General features: G+C 41.0%; 1 protein-coding gene across 9 annotated transcripts in view; it reads right to left on the reverse strand.

Annotated features, from left to right (window-relative positions):
* Positions 1-24: 24 nt before the first annotated feature.
* LOC140906847 (uncharacterized) overlaps positions 25-26,615 on the reverse strand; it is a 79,555-nt gene continuing 52,964 nt past the window's right edge. For 2 of the 9 annotated variants that reach the window (XM_073331628.1, XM_073331630.1), the window contains 6 exons: positions 10,432-10,571; positions 9,302-9,388; positions 6,505-6,595; positions 5,417-5,606; positions 4,175-4,272; positions 28-1,313 (listed from right to left, as the gene is read on the reverse strand). In XM_073331628.1, the coding sequence (XP_073187729.1) occupies positions 1,167-1,313; positions 4,175-4,272; positions 5,417-5,606; positions 6,505-6,595; positions 9,302-9,388; positions 10,432-10,457 (639 nt within the window). In that variant the 5' untranslated portion in view covers positions 10,458-10,571 and the 3' untranslated portion in view covers positions 28-1,166. Of the gene's footprint in view, positions 2,217-4,174; positions 4,273-5,416; positions 5,607-6,504; positions 6,596-9,301; positions 9,389-10,431; positions 10,572-13,164; positions 13,951-14,020; positions 14,255-14,408; positions 14,454-26,615 lie in introns of those variants that run through there. The other 7 variants (XM_073331632.1, XM_073331629.1, XM_073331626.1 and 4 more) reach the window with 7 other exon arrangements.

The following is a 26,615-nucleotide window of genomic DNA, read 5'->3' on the forward strand; positions in this document are numbered from 1 at the left end:
GCAGGGTTTTCACCTTCTTGACTCTTTTTAAATAGCTCAGGCAGAGCCAATGTATTATAATGAAGATTTCTGCATTATTCAGCAGACTTTGCAAATTGCAGATGACCATGTTTATTCCTCCTCGCTGTATATTTTTACAATGGTAAAAGATTCATATGGGACACCCTAAAAATTGGGAAAAATAAAGAATTTTACTATAACATCTCTACACCTTCTTCCATGCTGCCCTTTATATGGAGGAGAACCTTCCCAAAACTGAAAAGCAACTACCTTCTCCTCCCTCAACTAAAGCAACTACCTTGGTAAAGCAACTACCTTCTCCTCCCTCAAATCTGTCCAAGAGTCTCTCTGTACAACACTCTTGAGAAACCAGCTAGTTGATGAACAGAAAGTTCATGTTTTATTTAATAAGGAAAAAAATGCCATGCAAAGAGTAAACAAACACATAGAATAAGATAGTAGTTAGGAACATCTGGGTAAAATTTTCATTGGACCATTTCAAACTAGGAATTTGGGGTTACTGGGTCCTCAGTGAATTTACAAATAATAGGCCAGATCCTAGGCTGTGTTAGGGCAGCTTTATATCAAACTGCTAGCACAAAGTAACCCTAAAGCCAGGCCACTAATCCTCCAGAGATTTTGCCTGCTTGGAATGAAGCTCAAGTAGCAAAGAACTACTGTAGCAATTCCCACCCTGGAGAGTGGGGCAGGTTGTTTCCTGCTCCCCTGCACCCAAATGATCTGACTGCACAGCACCTTAAAACCACCTTTGCAATGCCCCTCCTCAGCTGCATTGATCTTTCTTCTACCACAATTGAAGACTAAGCCCATGAAGCCTATCATAATAAAATGCCAAAGCTGGACAATTAGTCACATTTAAATACAAAGATTATAAAAAAATGCACATTATTTATTCCTGCAACATCCATTTCAAACAAATGAAGCAGAACCACTGAATTTCTAAAACAAAATTATAAAAGGACAGTTTATTCAAAAACTATATAACAAAGGCACACAGTCAAGTAAAAGATACATAACACTGTAAAATTGCATGTTAGAGTCAAGAAAGTCATGATTTTATTGTAGAAAATGAAGTGCTAACCTGGTAACCAGGTTGATCTGTATTTTGGGGAGAGAATTCAACATGAAAAATCTAAATGGAATGTTTAATTTCTATTACTAGTTACAAAAGGTGTGGCAAAAGCAAGTCCATATGTTGAACTTATGTGTTTCAAGCACTTTTCATACTGATTATTCAGTTTTATTGATTCTTGTAGAGCATACTTTAAATCTTCTATCTCGTCGAAAAATTCCTAAAAAAGAAAATTCAGTATTCATCTATTTTTTTCTAAAGTTACATTTCCCATTAGACATTGGAAGGTTATAGTCATACCTCAAAATTTTCCCCTGCTTCAGCCTACTTCTCAGGGTACAGACACAGCGAGTCTCTCAGCCCGAGTCGATACACTCAAACTTCCACTAACATGCTAAAAACAGCTGTACATTGCAGCTTGGGACAGAGCTCAGGCTCTGATGAGGGAGGTGGGCTTCAGAGCCTGAGCTGGAACATCAACACAGCCATTTTTAGTGCAGTAGAGTGACATCAAGTTTATCAACTCAGGCTCTGGCACTCGCTGCTGTGGGCCATGTAGATGTACCCTCAGAGTACTCTTCAAGTTATACACATAGGAATCACTTTGGTCACCACTGAGGCTGCAACCACATCTCAACTGAGATGTGGTGGCTAACTGCAACACTGCACAACAGCTTACAACTTTTATATATATAGCAACTTTCATACAAACAGTTTCAAAATATTTTACAGACAAATAATAGAAAGTAAAATAAAAAAATATGATAGCAGCAAAAGAAATTAAGAGAGAAGCAAAGGAGAGAAGAGTCAATGTTGCAGAAAGACAAAAAGGAAGTTCTAAATGGAAAGGTAGTCACACAAACCCAGTGGTGTGGACAGAGATAGGAGGACGGATTCAAGAGAGAAAGCGAAGTCCACAAAGACACAGGGAACAAATCAGCGACAATTTTAAAAAACAAAGGGGTTTCAAAGGAATCTCAAAGTGAATCAGGTGCCAAAAGAGGTGTCTGATAATGGAAATGTAGTTACATTTCCCTGTATTTGCAAAAGCCAGACAGCAGAATTCCACACATCATGGAGTCTGGAGAGCTGAGAGTTAGGAGTGAGTCCGTAAAAACTGGAACTGCAATAGTCAAGGAGAGAGGAGATTAAGGTATGGATAAGGATTTCAGAAATGGAGGAATCAAGGTAATGACTTGCACAGGCAATCTTCCAGAGTTTAGGACAGTAAAAGAACAGCATATCCAAATCACTTACAGAGGAAGTATAGCAATAGTAGACAGAATGTAATCACCCAGAATTCTAGCCCGAACGGTGACACAGAATCTACTACTTTCAAAAGAGATTACATGATAAAGATGCCTCCAGATTCTACTGTTTTCTTCTCTTGTTTTTACTTTGACTAAGTGCTTTGGAGAAGGGAGTCAGTGTTGGTTTTGTAACCTGCTACACACATCTTGTAGTCATCTGTATAATAAAATTCTACAATTGTTACTCTGTGTGTCACTCGGAAGCCTACAATGTCTGTTGAGTCAGTGTGAGAAGACAGAAACAGCTACAAGCATGGCTGAGAGCTCTTTTTGTTCAGAATATCACCAAATTCAATCATCATTAAGATTCCCTGTTTTACTGTGCAATTTTTAAGTTCTCAGCCACTTTGATTTTATGAATTACATCTGTGTGGTGTGTAGCTACAGCAGGCATGTATATATGCCAAGCCACAAGTCCTAGACCATTGTGATATCAGAGGCAACTCAACCAATCACCGCCCTTCCTCTATAGTTAATTTGCATGCAACAGTTGTACTGGTTGTATGAGACAGGCTGCACAGACTGAGGAGTGTGTGGCCCAACTGCCACACCTGTGCGATATCACAGGCTTTCAGCTACTAGTATATCAGTAATAACAACCTTAGTGACAAATAATTAGATCCTCAGATAGATCTCTCATCTCTACCTCCTAAATAAAACATCAGGCTGGGCCATACTGATTCAGTAACAATTCTTAGAAAATAGTCACACACAATAAATCAACACCACCACTTCCTGTTGGATCTGTAAGTACTACCCAGCTAAAAACCTGTTGGAGCCGATGAGAACAACAGGACAAGGCAGTACTTCCTTCAAGAGGAAATACTAAATTAGTACTGAAAACAAGGGACAAGTTATGTCAGTATCTGAATTTATTCTTCAACAAACAAACACTCATGACTATACAATTATTAGGATTACTCTCTACACACCAAGCTTAAAATTTTCAAAAGCACCTAACTGGACTGAAGTTCCCAAATCACTTGAATGTCAATGATGCCAGCATGTGCTACAGATCCAAGAGTGAATGGATTAATGTTTGTCCTCCAATCAAAAGGACCAAGCTGAAATAATCAGCTTTATGCAAACACAAAAATCTAAAAACAGCTGAAAGGAAATTTGCTGCTAAAAATGAAGAAAACTTTCATCTGGATATTCAAATAACTCAGCTGAACAGTAAGATTAGACCTCCAACTCTTACCATCTCATTTCAAGAATTACCAACACTTCCCACTAACTCCCTCCTCCCCTCGTCCAAATGTCACTTTTAACAGCCCAGCAAAGAAGAGTGAAAAGTCTTGCCTAGGAGTAACTAACTCTATGGAAGAATAATCCTCCGCTCACAAATATTACAGAGCAGCAGTGGATACTTAGTTTGGGAAATTTGTTTTTGTTCTCAACGCAATTATCTATCTGTTGGGCAGAACTAAGTCAATCGATTTACACTTCAGTCAATGTCTCTGTAACATGGAGCAAATAACCTCAAGGTGGAAGACTAGAGACAGAAGTGGCCCAAGATAAAAGCGTGTTCACAAGAGAATCAAGCAGTTAAAAGCAAAGGTTCAGCTGAATTCCAATTACTCCTCTTCCTGAACAAGTGGGTATGGAGGAAATTAAACCAAAGAACTGTTAATCTGTATTCCTTTTCTAAAGCAAACACATATTTGAGTCAATATGTACAACAGCAAGCACTTCATCTATGGCTAATACACACTAGCAAGTTAGTTTTATAAATTTGTCCATTATGAAATTTATCCTAAAAGCAAGTTACCTTGTCTAATCCAGGTAATTCATTTCTTTGCATTCTCCTTTCTCTAGACAGCTTCTCATTTTTCTTCTTCAGCTTTTGAATCTCAAGCAGCAATAGCACTACATTCAAATTAAAAATTCATATTTTAATCATTACAATTAACTTCTCACATGTCTATCAATCATATTACACTATATCCAGAGTTTGGTGTTATTGTTATGCAAATTACAGCTCATATTTTAGGGGGGGTGGGAAATTCTCCTTTAAAAATTTGATCCTTCGCATTTCCAACAACTACAAGATCACAGGATCTGCCAGTGGGACAGTTTTTATGTCAATTTTTATAAAAGCCTATTCTGAGATTTTTGCTTTGCTAGCATTCTATCCAACTATCAGAAACTCTGCTCTTACACGATTTGACTCCTCTCCTGTCTCCTTGACTTGGATGGTCAGATGTGATCTTCTGAGCTATGACGTCATGCCATCTATTACTGATAAGAATTTTCTTTAGAATTGCAGTGAGTTCTTGGCTTTGAATAAAAACCTTGATGTCACAGTAGTTTGGGCATTCTATATATAAACTATTCCCCTGCAGGTTTCCTCCATTAGTTAGATACAATCCTGTTCCACTCTGCTCTATTCTAGAAAAGTGACCCTATGAAAATTATACTGTGCAGGGTCTAGGTTTGTCTCTTAGCTTCCATAACAAAGGTGCCAAGTTTACAGTAAAAAAAAAAAAGGGGGAGGGGGAGGGGGGGAGATGGAGGGTTAGATCTGGCTAGGTTCTCCCTCATACAACATCACCAAAAATTAAGATTCTGAAGTCTAAAGTATGATGCCGAATACCTGTGCAACAAGACTGCCTCAAACGGGTTCGTACAGGTACAGCTGACTATAACATAGCAAATAACGTTGATAGACAAGATATAGACTACAGCTCCTTTCCCAGAGCTAAACTGGCTTTATAGGTCTAAGCAAAAGTAAAAAGCAGCAAACGCTTTTTATCACTAAAATACAAAAATATGAGACTAAATCCACACAAATGTAGATCTATTGATCAGATAGGGCCATTTTCAGACATCAACTTTTCAAAGATTAATAGCACTTCAGATACTACAATAAGGGCTAAGTGAAGCACATGGCCTTGAGTGAGCCCTATGCGTTAGGATGAAATGCATCCTCTTTGATGAGACATGACATGTATAAAAGCACCAGAGCAGGGATTCAATGTTTGTTTTGTAAACTGCCCCGCATATCTATTACCTAAATATTTGCAAGAACAGGCTCCCTTCTTCTTACAAATGCATCCGTGAGATAATGTTATTTCTCTCTCTGCTGTTGGAGTCCTTACTCCAGAAACAGCGTTGTCCTTCTGGGAAACCTTTTTACATTCCAGCTGCTCAATTCTTTGCTTTTGTCCTTGAAGTTGATGCTCTAGCTCATGAATTTTAATCTATGTTCAAAAAAATTAGAAAATGTAAAGCAGAAGTGTACAAAAAAAAATCAATCTCAGCTTTATGTGATTAGAAATACAGTATCTCTTGAGCCCCAATTCAAAGCTCTCACTATCTAATTTAGAACAGAACTTACCAGCAAAAGCATGAAGGATAAGAGCAAATCCTGCAAACACCAATTTTTTTCAAAAATCTGTTATAAATATATATACACAAATAAGAAATACCAATCCTTCTCCCACAAAAAAATTGAAACATTTTACACTGGTCCTGATCTGAACCTACTGATATCAGCCACACAACAACCATGACATTCTATTTTGAAAAATGATTAATCAGACTTCATAAATCTGAAGAGGCACTTAAATGTATGGGAAATGTTAGTTTGCAACATTACTTAATATTGCCAGATACAGCATGTCCCACATTTTTAAAAGTAAATACTAAAATAGCAACTAGATAAGGAAAATTGTTGTATTTTTACATAACTGGATTTTAAAAATCTCTTTTGTTGTTTCACTATGAAATATTATTAGGAAGTTTTTAAACTGCATAACAATTATGCAACTCTGTTTTCTAGCAATAGCAAAAATGGTGTTTATCCCAATATAATGAACACTAACTCCAGTCAGATTGAGCCAGTTCTTACAAATATCTACAAAAATAGCCTAAAGGCAATCAACATTGAAGTCATGGACCAAAGAGCAGTGACAGAATTTACTCTTAAAGTCAAAGACCATTCACCTGTGAACTGAAGGAAAAGAGAGAAAATGAAAAAGAAAAAAAAATGAAAAGAGAAATATTCATGACCATTTATACAAATATTAGGAAAGCTCAAAACTTACCCTTAAATGTCACATTAAATTATTTGAAATAAACTGAACAGTCACTACTTACACTGAGATTTTTAATTGTTTCACTTTGTTCCTGGTTTGTTTTGATTTCTCTGTCATAACGTTTCTGCAGGTTATTATACATCTGAAGTATTCTGATAACAGAAAAAAGTGTGTGAACTGATGATTATAGCATGCAAACTACCATTTTATTCCTTCATACTAGAATCCTTTAAAAAAAAAAAAAAGAAAGAAAAAACGGCTCGCATTTGGTAATGTGTTAGTTATACGGAAACCCTTTGGATTGTAGTTATATTTCATATCTCTGAGTCTACATAAATCAGGTCCATAGATTAACTAATGCAGTGTTTTTCAATCTGTGGGTTGCGACCCAGTACTGGGTTGCGGCATCTGAGGCACTGGGTCGACTTGCTCTGCTCAGCACCGCCGACTGGGAAGTTAAAAGTCCCATTAGCTGTGCTGCTCAGCTAAGACAGGCTAGTGCCTACCTTTTCCGACACTGCACTGTGCCCCGGAAGTGGCCAGCAGCAGTCCAGCTTCTAGGCAGGGAGGCCACAGGGCTCCGTGCGCTGCCACCGCCAAAGCACCAGCTCCATACTCCCGTTGCCAGCCACACTCCCTGGTGCCTCCAGGCGAGAGTCGCGTGGAGCTGCTTGCGCACCTCCACCTAGGAGCCAGACCTGCTGCTGGCCGCTTCCAGGGAACCCCTTCCTGCATCCCAAACTCCTTATCCCCAGCCCAGAACCCCTCCCCCAGCCCTGAGTCCCCCCCAAACCCAGAATCCCTTCCCGCACCCCAACCCCCTGCCCCAGCCCCTCCCCACACCCTGAACCCCTCATTCCTGAACCCACCCCGCAGCTCTCAGCCCCGCACCCCAACCCTCTGCCCAGCCCTGAGCCCCTCCCACACTCTAAACCCCTCATTCCCAGCTCTGTTGGGTCACAGGCATCAACAATTTTCTTCAACTGGGTCCCCAGAAAAAAAGTTTGAAAACCACTGAACTAGCGAATATGCATGGATGTTTCTCCTATTACACCATGAACATGTTCATTAACTACTAGAAACAGAGCATAATCTTAGGCAATAACCCAAGTTATCTGTATAAGAAATATGTCCATTCAAATACCAACATTCTTATGAAATAAATCCAAAACAGATTCACAAAAAAAGGTGTATGCTAGACATCAACAAAGAACAGTAATGTATGGTTCATACCTGCAATGCTTACTCATATGAGTAGACCCAATGACTTCATGGATTAAGGATTGGACTATTCAAGCCTGACTCAAAGGTCACTGACTTCAATGGGTATTGGATTGGGCTCTTACTGAGAACAAAATGCAACTGGCTATATTAAGAACCCTGTGCTTTCTGAAACAGACACTATGATAAAACCTCAGTTTTCTATAAAGCTGTACACACAAACTCTTTGAAGGTTTGTTATGGATAAATTTATTTCTTGGTCTCATGAAACATAGGGTGCTTATATTGAATTATTGGCATTTTAAACTTATTTTATTAACCTTCACAGAAACACCTCACAACTAGAGTTAGAAAAGGGAGAATGAGAAATATTCAGGATGTACAAGATTTTATTTTTTTACATTTCGCTGATAAAGACAAATATAACTGCACAAATGTGTTGTATCCTATTTCACCTAACAAGTTTTAACAGTGCAATAAAATGACAGGAGAATAAACATTACCACACATGCATTACAACTATCTCCTGAATAAGGATACTCATTAACTATTATAGAGAAAATAGTGATGGGCTAAAAACACAGTAAAAGTCAGATTCATTTTAAGTGCTGAGAAAGCAAACCATTTATCAAGATATTGGCTCTGTCTCCCTTCTTCTTGTCAATGGAACTACTGTATATAATTCAGACTTCAGTGAAAGGGATTTTTAATTATGAACATTTGATATTAGCAAAGATAGGAGAATTCCTACCACTTAGGCAAATTCTTGGTGACTTCCCAATAACTATTGTCCTACAAAATATGTATTCAAATCTTTAATTTGATCCAAAACCTTGACAAATAAAATGTAAGACTCCAATCCTGCAACTGATAGGAGCATGAATGGACTGCTACACCTATATGGAGTCCCAATGAACTTAACAGGGCACCGTGCAAGCAAAGCAGACCCTGTATGCACTACAAATTGCATGACGACAGCCTTAATGCTCCTTCTGAGAACTGAACTAAAACTGTACCCTTCACATCACAAGCCAGTTATGAGAGTTTATATTCAGCAATAATTCACAAACCCCAATGTAAAAGAAATTACTTCTTGTTCAAACAGTAACAGACGAGAGCAATCAGATGATTTAACTGCTGTGGTTTTATATTGGACAGTGCACTGTCCAACGAATGACTTACATTTAATACTTCTAGATTCCTAACCTCAAATTATGTAATTTATCTTTCTCCTTTCCACAAGCTTCCCAACTTCTTTCCATTTTTCCCTAAGCTTCCACACTTCCTTCTATTTTCCCTAAGAGAGTGAGTTGTGGAGAAAATTTCTACTCAATCCTTAAATATTTTTCTCTACTTTCATTGTCTGAAGCATTGTCAAAGCATTTCCTTTCTCAACACTTAAAATAAATTTTCATATCTATAGCATAATGTGGGAATTTGAATGCCCTCAAATACACTGAAAGTTACTTCCAAGCAACATCTCACATACCCATATGACATTTATCATGAATAACGTACTCCACATTCTACCCAAGAGAAGTGAATCACCACATAAGACTCTTAAAGTATGCTAGTTCCAGTGAGAGAAGACATGCTTCATTAACCTTGTAAATAAGCAAGTCCCCAGAAGAACTTACCTGGCACTTTCGCTTGCTACTTTCATTTCCTTGTTGTGACTGCCAGCTCCCTTGTGCCATAAGTGGGATTCTGTTTGAACCTGAACACTTAATTGACATAAATGCAACAGCTTAAGGATGGTCTCTCTCCCACTCAACAATGCAAAAAGATTTCAAAACTGTGATGGGACATTTTAAAGTAGAAAGGATAAATGAAGACATTTTTTCTTTTGACCTCAAAATACAAGTTTACACTTCTCATGTTTTCCACTCTGTATGGAAAGTCCTACTGAAAATACTGCACACAGAGATACATGGAATGCTATCTAGCTACTTTTCAAAGCACCAAAACTTAAAAAAAAAAAAATCAAATCTTCACATCCAGATGTTTTAAATAACACTAATACTTAAAGTATTGCACATTACACTCACTGATGGTTTATTTACCATCAAAATATCCTAGAGCACTTTACACTAAGTTGGATACTGGTTGCACACTGAGTAAGCAAACGCAGCAGCCACATACAGACAGATATTACAACTTGCTGTTGCACTCACAGTGTGAATTTTGTCCAGAGCACCAGGATTGCCCTCTACTCTTTTTTGAGCAGTGCCCCAAGACTTTTATCATCTCCTTTTTTCGTTGCACGGACAGCCAACGAAGATAAGCAGAACAAATTATGTTTAATGGCTCATCTAAAACAGTGGTACTCAACCAGGAGTCCGGGGCCCCCTTGGGGGCTGCAAGCAGGTTTCAGGGGGTCTGCCAAGCAGGGCCTGCATTAGATGCGCTGGGGCCCAGGGCAGAAAGCCAAAGCCCCACCACATGATGCTGAAGCCTGGGGCTCCAAGTCCAGCCACCCAGGGCTGAAGCTGAATCCCGAGCAACTTAGCTTTGCAGGGCCCCCTGTAGCATGGGGCCCAGGGGCAATTGCTCCGCTTGCTACCCCCTAAAGCTGGCCCTGGCTTTTATATGCAAACACATAGCTGGGCCGTGGAGTTTTTATAGTGGTCGGGGTGGGGAGGTTGAGAACCTCTGATCTAAAAAGATGCCATCAGGGGACAAGTACCCAAGTTCTGCATAGCAATGTCACCTCTGCATACAGGTGTCTCAAATCAAGACTTTAATCCAGGGAAATAATAATTCTTACTCTCTGCTTGTGACACAGTCATGCATTAACTGCTCCAGCTGCAGTTTTTCCTGGATCTGAGCCAAATCATTTTCTAGCTGTTGATTTTTTCTACGCAGCCTTTTCAACTTCTTAAGTAGCTGTTCGTTTTCATCACTGAGCTGGAAAGTAAGAGAAAAACATTTTACCAAATAAAATTTTCAAATGCTACATTAATATGGATTCCTAACATTTCTGACTAACATTCATTTTTATAAACTCCAGTATGTTTACCCTGGGTCACTCAGATGCATAAAAAAAGATACTTCAGAAAGCCATTGGCTTAATTTTTTTTATGGAGAATGTACCGAACACACCTTCTTTAGGATATACACAAGAGAGATAATATCCTCTATACAGTTTAGTGAATCAGTACCAAATGCTTCTATTTTGTCAGTGCCTCAAGTGTAAAATATATGTTTCTATACACAGAGAGGAGGGAGAAGGTATGTATACTGTTGCCAGAGGTTCTCAAACTGTGGGTCGGGACCCCAAAGGTTGGTGTTAAACTTGTTAGGGCCAAAGCCAAAGCCTGAGTCCCACTGCCCAGGGTAAACTGGAGTGCCGCAGGGTGGCCAGGAGCATTGTCTACGATCAGCAACGCTTTAAAGTCAAGTCCTTTCTCTTCGAGGTACCGCTTGACCTCCTGAATGAAACACTTGTGGAACCAATCCAGAAATAATGCTGCCGTCACCCAAGCCTTTTTATTTGATTGCCAGAACACAGGCAGGAGATTTTTGTTCTTGCCTTTGAGGGCACAGGGATTTGCAGCCCTGTAGAGCAAGCCTGGCTTTATTAAATGCTCAGCCACATTGCCAAAAAACAACAGTGACATGGTCTTTAGCTGCTTTGAAGCCAGGGGCTTGTCTTTCTGATTTTGAAGTGGGCATTTTTTTCCAGAAGAGCCCAGTCTCGTCAGCATTAAAAACTTGTTCCAGAAGATAACCCTTTTCTTCTATGATTTTCTTTAATTTTTCAGGGTAGGCTTTTGCTGCCTCTTCATTGGCAGATGCAGGTTCACCAGTAGTCTGCACGTTTTTGAGGTTGAAGCAGTTACTAAAACTGTTAAGCCAATCTTGGTTGGCTTTGAATTCCTTCTCATCAAAAGGCTGTCCCTCTTCCGCGGGAGGTTTGAACAGCGCACAGAGGCTAAGAGCCATAAACAGGCACGTTTACAGTTCATGTCTTCCAGCCATAAATTTAATGCCTTTTCAGTCTTCACTAAAGTCTTATCACGCATCTAGCTCATCACCTTAGCAGTTATTGGAGCACTAGATGCCACTAGCTTGATGAATTTCTCTCTCTCTCATCTTGCTGGCACGGATGCTAGATTTGTTGCAGTCATATTTATGCGCCATGTTGGAAACCGACATACCATCTCTCAATAAGTCCAACACAGCCAGTTTTTCCTCCAGCATTGGAACAGATCATGGTTTCTTCGGTTGAGCATCAGATGAAGTAGTTGGCTTGCGTTTAGGAGCCATGTTGTACGAAAAATACATACAGTATCTTTAAACACTAGAATCACGCTCAGCACAGCAATATACTTACACTATGAGAGGCATGCGGGAACTGAGACTGACTGAGGGAATAGCAGATTCACGTCTCCCATCTCATGCTCACTCCGGGGCATATGCTCATGGAGTGGAATTGTGGGTGGAATCGTCCGCACTATTTACAGGTATCTTGTTTTTTGGGGGTTTTTTGCGGAGCGCATATAGTTGAATTTGTGTAAGTTAAATGCGTATATGATGCGACTCACCTGTACTTCGAAAAATAGGCCCCAAATCTGCAGACACACTTGTGCTTATCTTTATACATTAGTCCCATTGAAGCTCTTAGTATACAAATAGCTTTGGATGAAATGCACTTTATATATTTATATTATTTTCACCTCTTTAAGTAGCTTATTCCACTACTTAACTATCTTTATAGTTAGAAAAAACTTTCTAATATCTAACCCAAATCTCCCTTGCTACAAACTACAATTATTGCTTCTTTTCCTACACTCAGTGGACGTGGAGACCAATTGATCACCATCCTCTTTATTTTTTTTTACACAGTGATTCTCAAACTTTGTACTGGTGACCCCTTTCAAATAGCAATCCTCTGAGTGCGACCCCCCCCTTATAAATTAAAAAACACTTTTAAAATATTTAACACCGTTATAAATGCTGGATGCAAAGCAGGGTTCGGGGTGGAAGCTGACAGCTAGCGATCCCGAGGGGTCCCAACCCCCAGTTTGAGATCCCCTGGTTTTACACATTTGAAGACTCTCATGTCCATGCCCTCAGTTTTCTCTTCTCTAGAACAAACATGCCCAGTTCTTTCACTCTCATATTTTTAAGCCTCTTATTTTTTTGCTTCCCTCTGGACTCTCTCCAATTTGTTCACAAAATTTTTTTAAAATGCTGTATCCCAATATGGACATAGTACTCTAGCTAAGGCCTTATCAATGTCAAGCAGAGCAGAACAATTACCTGCCATCTTACACATGGCAGTCCGGTTACAGAGAAGAAGAATTACCTGCCATGACTTATACATGGCACTCCTGTCAGTATGTCCCGGAATGACATTTGCCATTTTTTGCAACAGCATCACACTGTTGACTCATTTTCCATTTGTGATCCACTGTAACCCCAAGATCCTTTTCTGCAGTACTGTTCCCCAGCCAACTATTCTAATACGATTAGGCTTGTTTCTGTAAACACTTACGCTTTTGATTATCTTTACACGTAAGTAGTTCTACTGAAGTCAATTGGATTACTCAAGCAAGTAAAGTTAAGGATGCCATAAGTGCTTGCAGGATCAGGATCATAAGTTTATTATAAGATACGTTTTAAAAATAAAAAAGTACACTTCAAATGCAGGTGGTTTTTTACATGAATTAGGATATTGTAAATCCAAATGGTAACTAGACCTTAAGAAGTTTATGTTTAGATATTATAAATAACCTCAGCATACACGTCAACTTTTAAATCAGCAAGAGAGCAATTGAAGATGTTGGAAACATTCAAGAGCTAAATAAACACAATGAAAACAACATAAATAGCTTAACCATTTAAATACCAAGTGGTCACAGTGAGCAATTAATGTGTTCATCTCCTTTTATCCGAAAGGTAGTTACAAACTAAGGGCTTGGTCCTATTCATATCCATGGAGGCTGACCCCTATGGAGCCAATTGCATGATTGGAATTAAGAGCCTGATTTTGCAAAAATTTACCGTTCTAACTTTAGTCTGGAAATACTCTCACTGAACTCTAAAACCAAGTTAGGCATGTGTTTCAGTACCTTGATGAATCAAGGTTTATGTGAGTAAAATGACTCGATGGACTTGGTCCTTAAACGGATACCTCGATTTTTCATGTTGTGGGAAATGCAGCTAACAGTCGTGCATACTGTACAACAACTGTAAAGCATAACACTATCAATTTGCAATCTGGTTAACCGAGGGAAGGGGCAGATAAAACTAGTATGAGAAGGAATCCCCCTGCCTCTAAGCCCGCCCGCCCGCCCGCCCGTGTTTGCGGTTTACAATCACATCCCCCCCAGCTGAACAGTGCTTTTCACCCCCGGCGCGGTGCGGAAGTCCCCGGTGGGGGTTGCGAAGTAGCTGAGCCCCAGCGCGGGAAGGGAGCAAACGGAACCGACACCGAACCGCCCGCCCCCGCGGTGCCTCCGCGCCCCTCTCTCAGGCCTCCGCGGCTCGCTCACTTGCAGGCACTTGTGGACGGCGGGCAGCTCCATGGGCCCCGGAGGCGAGGCCACCCGCTGCGCATGCCCAAGGGGCGGGGACTAAAGGAATCTCTCCCCCCCCACCCCCCCCCGCGCGACTCGTGTCCTCTCTTTCCAACGGCCCTCTGGCCGCGTGCCCTGCTCGCTGCCTGCCCGTTTTCCCTCCATGTGTGCAGCACCCGGGGCGCGCAGGGACCGGGGGCGCCAGCGTTTCAATACTGACTAAGGCTTAAGAGGCGGAGGCGATGCCACCCTCACGGCCGCCTTTCCCAGCTCGAGACAGGCAGGTTACGGACACCTAAGTACTTGGATGGACGCGACCTCAGGCTGTGGGTGATGCAATTAACCCGCGACTATGCTGCTTCAGGCCCCCTCCAGGGTTGCCTGGAGACGGAGGCAAAGGGGCGGGGCTCGTTCCTCTCGCGGGCCCCACAGGGACTCAGGCTGGCGAGCCATCGACGCTAGTGCTTTTCAAACTTTTTTTTTTTTTCCTGCGGAGCCAGTTGAAGAAAATTGTTGATGCCCGCCACCCAATGGAGCTGGGGATGAGGGGTGTGGGAGGGGCTCAGGGCTGGGGCAGGGGATTGGGGTGCAGGGTTAAGGCTCAGACTTACCTCCAGTGGCTCCAGGTCAGCAGCACAGCTGGGGTGCAGGGGCCGGCTTCCCACCTGTCCTGGCCCCGTGGTGCACCTGAAGTGACTGGCAGCAGGTCCAGCTCCTAGGCGGAGGCGCACAACAACGCAACTCTCGCCCGCAGGCATCGCCCCCCCAGCGCCCATTGGGCAGAGTGTGGAGCTGGTGCTCGGGGCAGGGCATGGAGCCCCATGGTCCCCCCTGCCTAGAAGCTGGACCCGCTGGTGGCCGCTTCTGGGGCGTAGCGCAGTGTCAGAAAAGATAGGCACTAGCCTGCCTTAGCTGGGCAGCACCGCCGATGGGACTTTTAACGTTCCGGTCAGCAGTGCTGACCAGGGTGACCCAGTGCCTTACATGTCACGACCCGAACTTTGAAAAACGCTGATCTAAGTGGTTCTATGGCACAGTCCATGTAACGGTGCGCTATGCGCCCGTACAGGCCAAGGCTTCTGATTTGATTGCTGGTCTTCTTGCAATATTTGCTGTGTCCTTTAAAGCCCTGCCCGCCGGAATCCTCCTGTACTGATCACATCACATGCTCCACCTTTTTCAAAGGGGAGCATCTAGCTATCAGGCTTGGGGAGAAAAGCTGAAAAATGTGAAATGAGTTCACTCTAAAGGCACCAAAACTAGAAGACAAATAACAACCCAAAATGTATTACTTTTTAAAAGTCTCTTTATTTTTTAGCCAGTCATGATTTATTTTTTAAAACTCACTCATGGTTTTTGAATATTTGGGGCTGACAATTTTGCACATATACACAAATACATTGAATGCTTGGGGTTGACAATATTGCACATAAGCATGTTCACATACACACAGATACTGAATACTTGGGGTTGACAGTATTTTATGCAAGCACATGGACAACTGAATGCTTGGGTTTGACTTGCACACAAGTGCACACGTTGAATGGGGTTGGCAATATTGCACACAAGTAGATGGGCACACGAGCATGCATGCATGCACATGTAATGCTTAGGGCTGGCAATATTGCTCTCGCATGTGTGCATGTGCATATGCATACATATTGAATAGTTGGGATTGACAGTATTGCACACAAAAGCACATGCACACAATGAATGGGGTTGACTTGCACACAAGCGCACATGTGCGCACTGAATATTTGGGGTTGGCAATATTGCACACAAGCACATGCACACACAAACTGTGGCCTTTTAGTAAGGCCCATGTTAGCTGCCACTCACCCTCTCCTTGTGAGGTCTCCCTTGTTTCCCTCATCCTCAGGATCAGCCACACAACCCTCCAGGAATCACTCTCATGGCCCATTACATTGCCCTGTTACCATGGCATCGCAGGGAATCACTGTACTAACATGACGAACTGATGCTGAATAAAGAAAGAACCGCTGTGCAGTCTTCAAAGAAGACACTTCTTGACACCAGTCACTGGCTCAGTTCACTTAAAGAAGGGTACATGTTATTTTCCATATGCCCTTTTATAATTATGATCATATTTTACAAATTTGATGTAAAAATATTTGACTTCATTTTGATCTGGATACCCATTTTTCAAATGGCAAATGGAAGCCTTGGTGGGAAGCACTGCAGTGGGGAAAAGTCAGACAAGAGGTATCTGTCAGGTATTTCTCTATCCCATTATAGACAGTATGAGCAGGACACTGTGTTTCCCTGAAATCTGGAAATGTCTTTGTTTATTGATTGGTTTCAGAGTAGCAGCCGTGTTAGTCTGTATCCGCAAAAAGAAAAGGAGGACTTGTGACATCTTAGAGACTAACCAATTTATTTGAGCATAAGCTTTCGTGAGCTACAGCTCACTTCATTGGATGCATTCAGTGGAAAATACAGTGGGGAGATTTATATACACAGAGAACATAAAACAATGGGTGTTTATTGATTGTTCCTAAATCTAGTAGTTAAAGCCATGGGAGAAGATAAGGGCCTCTAGAGGCAAAAGGGGTGGTATTTTCAAGGGCATTTAAACAACTTGGTAAGACTTATGCTCCTAAGCCACTTAGGTTCTTCTGCAGAAGGGTAAGAGAAAGGGGTAAAGGATGGACTTCTCTGGACCTCCCATTGAAAGTGGAAGAGAGAAGGAAGAGGATCCCACTGAACAACATGCAGAAGGAACAACCAGACATATAAGGGGTATGAGAGGAGATGGCCCATGAAAGGATCTGTCCCAGGTGGTTCACCAAATGAAAACTTTGAAGATCTCCAGCCTTTCCTTAACTCCTTCTGGACACACTCCCTATTCCCCAACTCCATAATAATTTATAATGAGACTTTATAATAATTTAACACTTATATAGAGCTTTTTAGACCCAGAGATCTCAAACATTTTACAGAGATAGGTACCATTCCCATTTTATAGATGGGAAACTGAAGCACAGGGGAGTTGCAAGTATAGCAAGTAATATAGCAAGTAAATGACAAAGCCAGGAGGAGAACCAGAATTCCTAGTCTAAAGTTCTATCCACTGAACTACATATCCTTGTTCAATTCTGCATAGCTGGCATGGCAGAGCAATTTGAGACAGATGGAGGAAGAAGAATAAACACTGGCGTGACCAAAAGCACCCCTGTATTCACACCCTACACACTATTGTAACAATAATCTTTGTGTAAAATATGCCTTGTGAGGTCTCATTTAAAAAGTAATAGTAACACATCAGTATTCTTGTGTAATGTTTGTATGAAATCCATATTAAGAGTTCTGAACATAAGCTGAAATTATGACTACAATATGTTTACTGGACAAGTCTGAGGAGTGGGTAAATTGGTTTGTCAAAGACAAAGGACAAACTGATGCCTCTAGCCAGGTGTCATCAAAGTTAATTGCCAACCACGTGTCAAGTGGCCATTCTCTGGCAATGAAGGGGGGTAGGAACAGATGGATCTGCATTTTAGGAAACAGCCACATCTAACCTCTTTCACCAGAAAGAAAAGGAGTACTTGTGGCTCCGTAGAGACTATCCAATTTATTTCACCAGGAGACTCCATGTCTCAGTGCTCACAGCTGGAAGGAATTTTATCTAGGGACAACCCTCAGGAAAATGCATTTGAAAGGGTTACTAGACTATAAGGAAGGGGCAAAAACACTCCAAGACTTCTCTCCCAATTTCTCTCTCACCCACCTAAGAAGACAAAGGAAATAGGTCTTTGACTTTGGGGGAGTTCCTGACCTGAAAATTTGGTCAGCACTGTTGCTGAGAACCTGTGGTAAGGATACTACCTTGCACCAAGTCTAGCTTAAGATTTAGCTACTAGAAAGCGTTTTATCATTATTTCTCTTGTATCCATTTCTGACTTTAATACCTTGTATTCACTTGAAATCTCCTCATTGTAGTTAAATAAATTTGATTTTTTTTAATCAAAGCTAATAAAGTGTGTTTAAACTGAACTGTTTGGATAGCTCCAGTAAAAGTAGCAAACTGTTGCATACTGACCCTTCACAGGGGCAACGGACCTCTAATATCTGAACTACTCAGGAAATGGCTGAACAATGCAGAACATATATTTTGAGAGAAATTCGAGATTGGAAGTGTGTGGGGGCCATCCTGCAAGTAGTAACCAAAGCTGGTGGAAACCAGAGTGTGACTGACGGGCTGCTGAGATGAGAACTGCTGGGTCAGGGGTGTATTATACACAGACACCAGAGTTTGACCTACATGCTATTATGCTGTTTGTGAGTTGCCCAGGGTGGGAGCTACAAAAGCAAAACACTGAGGCACTGAAGGTTCTGGGGCAGGTGGTGACTCAATCTCTTACTGGTCTGGACTGCATCCTGGAATGTGACAACTGGATTTTGGGCATTGCCTGTGGAAGGGGTCCAAATTTGCTTAAACTAGCACCGGTCCTGCGGGCCTGAAAAATCCCCCCAAATCCTTGCAAAAAGCTGGAAGTTAGACAGGAATAGCAGGATATTTGTCCCATCACACACACTAAGGTCAATATTTGCAAAAGTGGATATTGATTTTGGGTAACTCAATTTTTAGGGAGTCCCAAATGAAGTCAGTGGGAGCTGCAGGTGCACACCTCTGAAAATCAGGCCCAAGGTATCTCAGCGTGGGCACCCAAAACTAGTATAGCCTGTTGAAAATGTTTGCTTATATTTAAGAAGTGTATTTGCATGCCACAGGTTATAGTAAATATTGAAAGTCTCATTTTTTTTTTAACTGGAAAATATTCTCATCCAAGGCATGTTAACAGCATACATTACTGGCACAGATCTGTACTACTATCTGTAATAGTAAACATCTCAAATGCCATTGTGATATTTACTTTTCATTGTTAGAAAGTCATAAAGAAATATTTTCCCCTACCCTATTAGTCAGTTGCTTGACAAACATTTTTATCTCCATTTCTTTGTTTCTAATTAAGCTTGATATGAACAGCGGGTCAAATTCAATGCTGACATACATGGATAAATTGTATTGACTTCAGTGGATTTGCATCTGTTTATGCCAACAGTGAATACGACCCATAGCATTTTTGTTTTCAGCCATATTTGTGGAGTAGCACCATTGATTTCTTATGTCAGAAGAGTTCTGGGCAAAGGATTAGTTTGATGCAACCTATAATACTTCAAGTGTAGCCATTTTTCACAAAGATTAAAGGATGAGACTGTGTCCTTTTCACCCATAGACTGCCCTAATATCTTTATGAGAATGAGATTGATTATCCAGGGATTAAATTCTCTTTTTAAAATTCACATGCTCCTGTAACAATCCATCAAACTCTGATCTTCCCCCATACTAATTCCACCTCACTTCTTTAATCTGATTCCCATCTGTAACACAGATGTCTCCTCAATCTTTATTGTCTTTCAATTTTTGAGCCTGGAATCAGAAAGTACCAGTCAGTTTTTTAAAGTCAGGAATCTTTTCCAATTTGTAAATCATATGCAGTGAAATTGTTGCCTCATCTGCAATAGGTTCTTCTCCAGACCATGTTTCCAAACCTTATTTTTCTCCTTTGTGCACAATCAGCTTGAGGAATGTATTTACTACTCAATTTCTTCTGTGTTTTAAGCATGGTTCACTGTCGTGGATTATCAAGAACAAGAGGGGGGAAACAGATAGCTACTGCCCAGAAGTTGTTACCATCAGCTGGCAGTTCAATGGCCTATGAGAAATGAGTGAGGTGTTGTCCATCAGTTTTCCTGCTGAGATGTGTCCACATCATAAAAGCCTCCATCACAAATTGTAGTATTTCTTACCTTTTGTGGCAGTCTCAATAGAGAGACAAATAATTAAACAGATCCTGGAGACTGAAAAACTCTCTCAGTCTTCAGTGGTTCTCTTCAAGACAGAGTGGGTGCACATTACTATTACTATTTTTAGAGTGTTTAAGTATGCTAGATACTTTAGAGGCCAAATAAGGGAGATGCATCTAATTTTAGACATGATACCATGAGTGAGAATACCACACAATACAGGAAGGAGAAAAGAGGAATGGGAGGATGAGGGTTACAATAAGAAGATTGCTGGGTTCATTATCTATTTGTCTTGATGGTATCACTTTATTTTGTTTTTTAGCTCAGTTGAACATTCCTGAAGGAGCAGATGAAAGGAAGAGGGAGAGGGGAATCAGGTTAGAGAGAGTAGAGTAAGAAGATGGGGAAGAGGGGCAGAGATAATAGTGGGTGAAGTGGGGATTAGGATTGTCTGGGATTAGGACACATGTTACCAACAGTGAAGAGGGAGTGGGCAGGTGAGTGCAATACTGTTTTTCAGTCCTGGTCTCAAAAAAGATATAACAGAAATACGATGGTATAACAGTTCAGAGATGGGTGACAAGAATGATTAGGGGTATTAAAAAAAAAAACCTCTTCAGTGAAGAAAGACTGAAAAGATGGCAACATGGTCTACACTTGAAAGTTATGCTGGCATAGCTACATCAGTCAGGGTGTGAAAAAAACACACCTTTGACCAACATAGCTATGCCAACAAAAATCCCAGTGTAGACACAGCTACAGTAGAACCTCAGAATTACGAACACCTGGGGAATAGAGGTTGTTCATGACTCTGAAATATTCATAACTCTAAACAAAATGTTATGGTTGCTCTTTCAAAAGTTTACAACTGAATATTGACTTAATACAGCTTTGGAACTTTACTATGCAGAAGAAAAATGCTTCTTTTAACCATCTTAATTTAAATGAAACAAGCACAGAAACAGTTTCCTTACCATATCAAATCTTTTTTTTAAAACATTCCCTTGATTTTTTTAGTAGTTTACATTTAACACAGCACTGTACTGTATTTGCTTTTCTTGTTTTGTCTCAGCTGCTGCCTGATTGCGTACTTCATGTTCCAAATGACGTGTGTGGTTGACCGGTCAATTGTAACTGAGGTTCTACTGTACATCAACAGAAAAGTGCTTATGTCAATGTAGATAATGTCATTCAGAGCAGTGGTATTCCTACATCAACAGAAAAACTCCTGTCGGTGTAGGCAGCATCTACACTTAAGGGGCTATTCCAGCCTAACTATGTAGACAGGATCCTTAGTGTTCATATACCCTGAGACTGTTCATCTTAGACAGGAAACAAATAAAAGGGTATGCAAAATGTCCTAGATAGTATACAGAAGGTAAAAGAGGAACTTCTATTCATCCCTTTTCATAAGAAGAAGAGCAAGGGGAGAGAGAGTCAATTAAATTGAAATCTAGAATACTCAAAGCTGATAAAAGGCAATAGTTTTTCACACAATGCAAATTTGACTGTGAAACTCATTGCCACAGTATACTGTTGAGGCCACATGCTTCCCAGGATTCAAAAAAGGAGTAGACATTTTCATGGATAACAATAGCCAAAGTTATAATAGTAATTATTAAAAACAAATAAACTTTGGAGGGGATATAAACCCTAATGCTTTAGGGCTTAGGTCAACATATATCTGTTGGAGACCAGAAGGAAACTTTCCCTGAGGACAGATTTTCTCATAACTGTCTACTGCAGCACAGTCCTCAGAAGTAGCTTTTACAGGCCACTGTCAGAGACAAGATAGTCGATAAGATAGACCACTGGTCTGATCCAACATAGCAGTTCCTACGTTCCTGTCAGCTGACAATCTGTAACAGCAGAAGAAAAACAACACAATGAACTAGAGCGGTGGTAAGAGGAAAAAGTAGAGCTTAGGAGGGTAGAGAAGTGTGGAGAGATTTTACTACTGCTGTCAGTGTAGTGGCTGTTCTGCAGATAAACTACTTCAGTTTCCAGTGTTATCAGTCCATCACCTTTTCAAAAGTACTACACTCTCTTCCCCTATCTTTGTGTGTCCACTCCACACAAAGGAGCTGCAACACAAACCACTATAAAGACCAGAGTCTTCTGCCTTTGAACTTAATGAAAGTTTTGCCATTGTCTCCAGTGGGCAGGACTGGGCCACAACAATATATAGTTTTGTTTTGTTTATTTCTCATTTTATTGAGACTCTGCACTGAATAAGGTACACAAAATAATATTTAAAGTATATCTGATCGCAGAAATAAGAAATAAATTATATTGTCATGCAAAATGCTTTCTCTCAGTGTGTGCCTGGTGCAACCACCACAAAAAAGGCAAATGTAAAACAAAAGATCAGAACTTAGTTAAGAGGGTGAGTACTATCAACTAGATATTGGGAGGGAGAGCATAAAGATGTTAGAGACTAATAAATTTATTTGAGCATAAGCTTTCATGGGCTATAACCAACTTCATCAGATGCATGAAGTGGAAAATACAGTCACAGGTATAAATACACAGCACATAAACAGATGGGAGTTGCCTTACCAAGTAGGAGGTCAGTCTAACTAGGCAATTCAATTAACAGTAGGATACCGAGGGAGGAAAAATTACTTTTGAAGTGGTAATGAGAGTAGGCCATTTCAAACAGTTGACAAGAAGGTGTGAGTAACAGTAGGAGGAAACTAGTATGGGGGAAATCAGGTTTTGTAATAACCCAACCACTCTCAGTCTTTATTCAGGCCTAATTTAATGGTGTCTAGTTTGCAAATTAATTCCAGATCTGCAGTTTCATGTTGGAGTCTGTTTTTGAAGTTTTTTTGTTGAAGAATTGCTACTTTTAGTTCTGTTATTGAGTGACCAGGGAGATTGAAGTGTTCTCTGACTGGTTTTTGAATGTTATAATTCCTGATGTCAGATTTGTGTCCATTTATTCTTTTGCGTAGAGACTGTCTGGTTTGACCAATGTACATGGCAGAGGGGATGTGAAACTGCAGAACTGGAATTAATTTGTGAACTGGACACCATTAAATTAGGCCTGAATAAATTAGGATTCTGCAAAGGGTTCTTCAAAAGGTTGAGCTCCATGCAGGGAGAAGGACAAGGAGTAAGCAGACTATGGACAACCCTGCATTTGTTAGGGCAAGGACAAGGAAAACAAACATTGCCCACCCCAAGCCCTCCCCCCAAGACCCACAGAGATTACCTGGGGAAGATAATACATTCCCAGTCTGAGGCTGAATTACCTAGTCCACAGAGCCTTTCTACAGAGGGAAACCTCCCTTTAAAGGGGTATCAGGCAGCCACATTGGGGAAGTCCATCTGAGCTACATTACCAAGATTAGGGGGCACCAGGAATAGAGAGCCAATTTGATTTATGGTTTTCTTTGGCTCCCACAAGATCCTCCACATTATTAGGTGACGCATGGGTGGGGGCACATTGGGGTCATATGCCTCCCCACACATAGATTTCAGCAACATTTAGCAACAGTTAAATGTTCTGAAGGGACCCATCCAGAATGGCCGCTGCAGACTCTGGGAAAGGACTTTGGCCACCTCTTGCCAGGAGGCCAAGCAGCAAGGAGGCAGGAGCTCACCGTGGTGGCAGCACTCACCTGAGTGTCCATGCAGCATGGGGGGAGGGAGCAGCAGGGCAGCTGGCTGTGGGCTGAGGCTCCCCCACCCTCCACCCTCCCCTGCTACGTGGGACTGCTTCTCCTTCCCTGCTGCTGGAGTCCCAGTGCTTCCAGCTGCCTGCTTTGCAGACTGCCCTGGGGCAAACACCCTGTGCCTTTTCCCAGGGCAGAGGCTGCTCTCCCACTCCTATAGCAGGGTTAATTTTATATTTTTTTTATGTCTGGGGTAGAAAATAGTGAAGGGTACAATTCTGCCATCAGAGCTGCCTGGCAGATCTTGAATCCAATATTCTGATCTCTCTATATGTACGAGGAGCTCCCAGAATAGATCTGAGAGCAGAATTCTGCCCTAAATGTTTAAGACTAGATTGTGACTAATTTGCAGCATTAGGGAGAACACTGCACCAGGAGTAGTTCCCTGGAGCATTCTGTCAGCCTGCAGAGGCAATCAGAATATATCTGTGAGCGCTGGGGAAGTGAACACCCTTTAAGTGGAGGGTGTATGCATGCACTCCAGTTAGTGTAACTTTAGTGTAGAAGTAGGCGAAGAGCCACTGGTTGGGCTATGAATACCTCTTTGCTTGTGAGCAGGGAGTATAAACAATGGGTCTCTTGTTGATATCTCCACAATTCCTCTAGAGGTGTGATAGTCAAGCAAATCTCCTTGTAATTTACCTCTTCCTCTTCCACACCCAACAGGAAAAGCCAAAATCTGGCCCTAAACATTCTTTTTATAAGGTATTAAAAACTATCATTGTAATTTCAAGTGAGCATTTTAACACAGTTGGTTGCATGTTAAAAGCCTTATTATCCAGAACATCTCTCAAACAACGTTCCCTCTAATTTTTGACAGGCCGTGTGCGCAAAAAATGTCTTTTGTGCAAATTGTTGTGCATGCGGTGTTTCACCGTGCGCGCGGGGTTTAAGATCTGCATGCGCCTGCACACGTGCACAGCTTAGAGGGAACAGTGCTCTCAACTGCAAGCACCCCAGTTACAAACCTCATCTTTAATAAGAACAATACACTCATCAAAGCTTTAGTAACAATGGCTAGAAAAAGTAACGAAAATTTTCATATGACTAATCCCATGGTAGATAAAAGAGCATCTGTAAGGGACCACCCTGAAGTGCTTTAATAATAGGGTGACCAGATTTCCTGATTATATAGGGACAGTCCCGATTTTGGGGTCTTTTTCTTATGTAGGCTCCTATTACCCCACACCCCCTGTCCCGATTTTTCACACGTGCTGTCTGGTCACCCTATTTAATAACAATGGAGAAAGTCACTAGCTGTGATGCTAGGGAAGTGCTCTTTTGCACTGAGGGATTAATAGTCCTGCTTTTAGTAGTTTGCTTTCCCATTTAGTTTCCCACTAAGAGATCATCCATTAAACCTATGAAGTGACCGGGAATTTTACATGATGATTCCCATATATTTCATGCTGATTTCTGAAGGGATATTGGATGTTGGATTCTCTGTGTGATAACTGCACCAATGCAGTAAAATCTGTTGCAGTGTACAGTTACTGTGAAACAGGGACATGGCAAAGTTGGGGCTGAGGAGTAATTAAATTAATTTCAGTTATAGCTGTTTCACCTTTGGGTGACCCTCCTTTCTGTACTGTACAACTGAGAGGGCTACGATAGTCCACTTCAGATGGCATAGAGAACATTGGCATTGATTAATGCTGCACAACTGGTTAGAACAGGAAACAAAGAATACCACGTCTAATTGAACAACAACTATTATCAATTAAGGCTTTACTTCCTGGAAGAGAGAGAGAGAGATCTACAATTACAGTCTCTTTTCTACTTAGGTCAGGAGTTACAAGTTTTCACTTCACCAGACGTTCATTTTCTAAAAGAAAGAAGCTGCACGACCCTTATGCGACTCTGGAGGAAGAGTGACCTGTAAGAGCAGCTAATCTAAGATGATGAGCATTCACACAAATAATGAACTACCCGATAAAACAGCAGTATTTCAGATCCAGTCAAAATGAAACTATTTGTGCTGACATGCTTAAATAAGAGTAATGTGCGTAGACAAAGAGGTATGTGAGAGGAATTGGCCAGCGTTTAGGAGTTATGAAAGATTAGAAGTTATGAAAGATCTTAGATATTATGAAAGGTTGGTTAAGGGCCTGATCCAGCAAGGTGGAGAGCACTTTCAATACACACTGAAATAAATGGTAGTTGAGGGCACTCAGGACCTCATCATAGGTAGTGCCTTACCCCTTGCAGGATTGGGCCTTAAGACACATTTGGATAAACTCAGTGTAATCAGCAGAGTAATAATAAAGAGCCAGTGAAAATTTCCTGAGGAAAATGGTAGGAAGTTTTGCTATTTGTCTGTAGATATTACAACTTCTACAGAATATTTGTGAGGTTCTTAAAATACTATTTACAGTAATTGATTAGCTTGTAGTTTTTTGTTTGTTTGTTTTTAATGTGCAGCATGAGTTGAACAGCTGCATAGCCAGTGTGAATTTGCAAAAAAATGATGGCTTATTCAACTGATACTTCTATTTACAGAGACAAGGTGGGTGAGGTAATATCTTTTATCGGACCAACTTCTGTTGATGAAAGAGACCAACTTTCAAGCCACCTCAAAACAGAAACAGAAGTTGGTTTGATAAAAGATATTACCTCACCCACTTTGTCTCTCTAAATCCTGGGACCAACAAAGCTACAACTACACTACATACCTAAAATCTTTGCAATTCAGTGTGCTGGAGGGGCTCCCCAGGGCTTATAAGAGCCTTTTGTTAAAATTCTACCACCAAATTGAAGGGAGTAGTACGATAATTTTCCTGCCTCTGATGGAGTTACCCACTTTCTGAATGCTATCAAATCCTCCCTTCTGGAGATGACTTATCCCTAAAGCTCCTAAAAATTCTTGTGAAGAGCATTTTCCCCCTTTCCCATAAACCAGATTTCATCAAGTGTCCAGG

Source organism: Lepidochelys kempii, chromosome 2 (genome assembly GCF_965140265.1).
Source record: "Lepidochelys kempii isolate rLepKem1 chromosome 2, rLepKem1.hap2, whole genome shotgun sequence".
NCBI classification, from domain to species: domain Eukaryota; kingdom Metazoa; phylum Chordata; order Testudines; family Cheloniidae; genus Lepidochelys; species Lepidochelys kempii.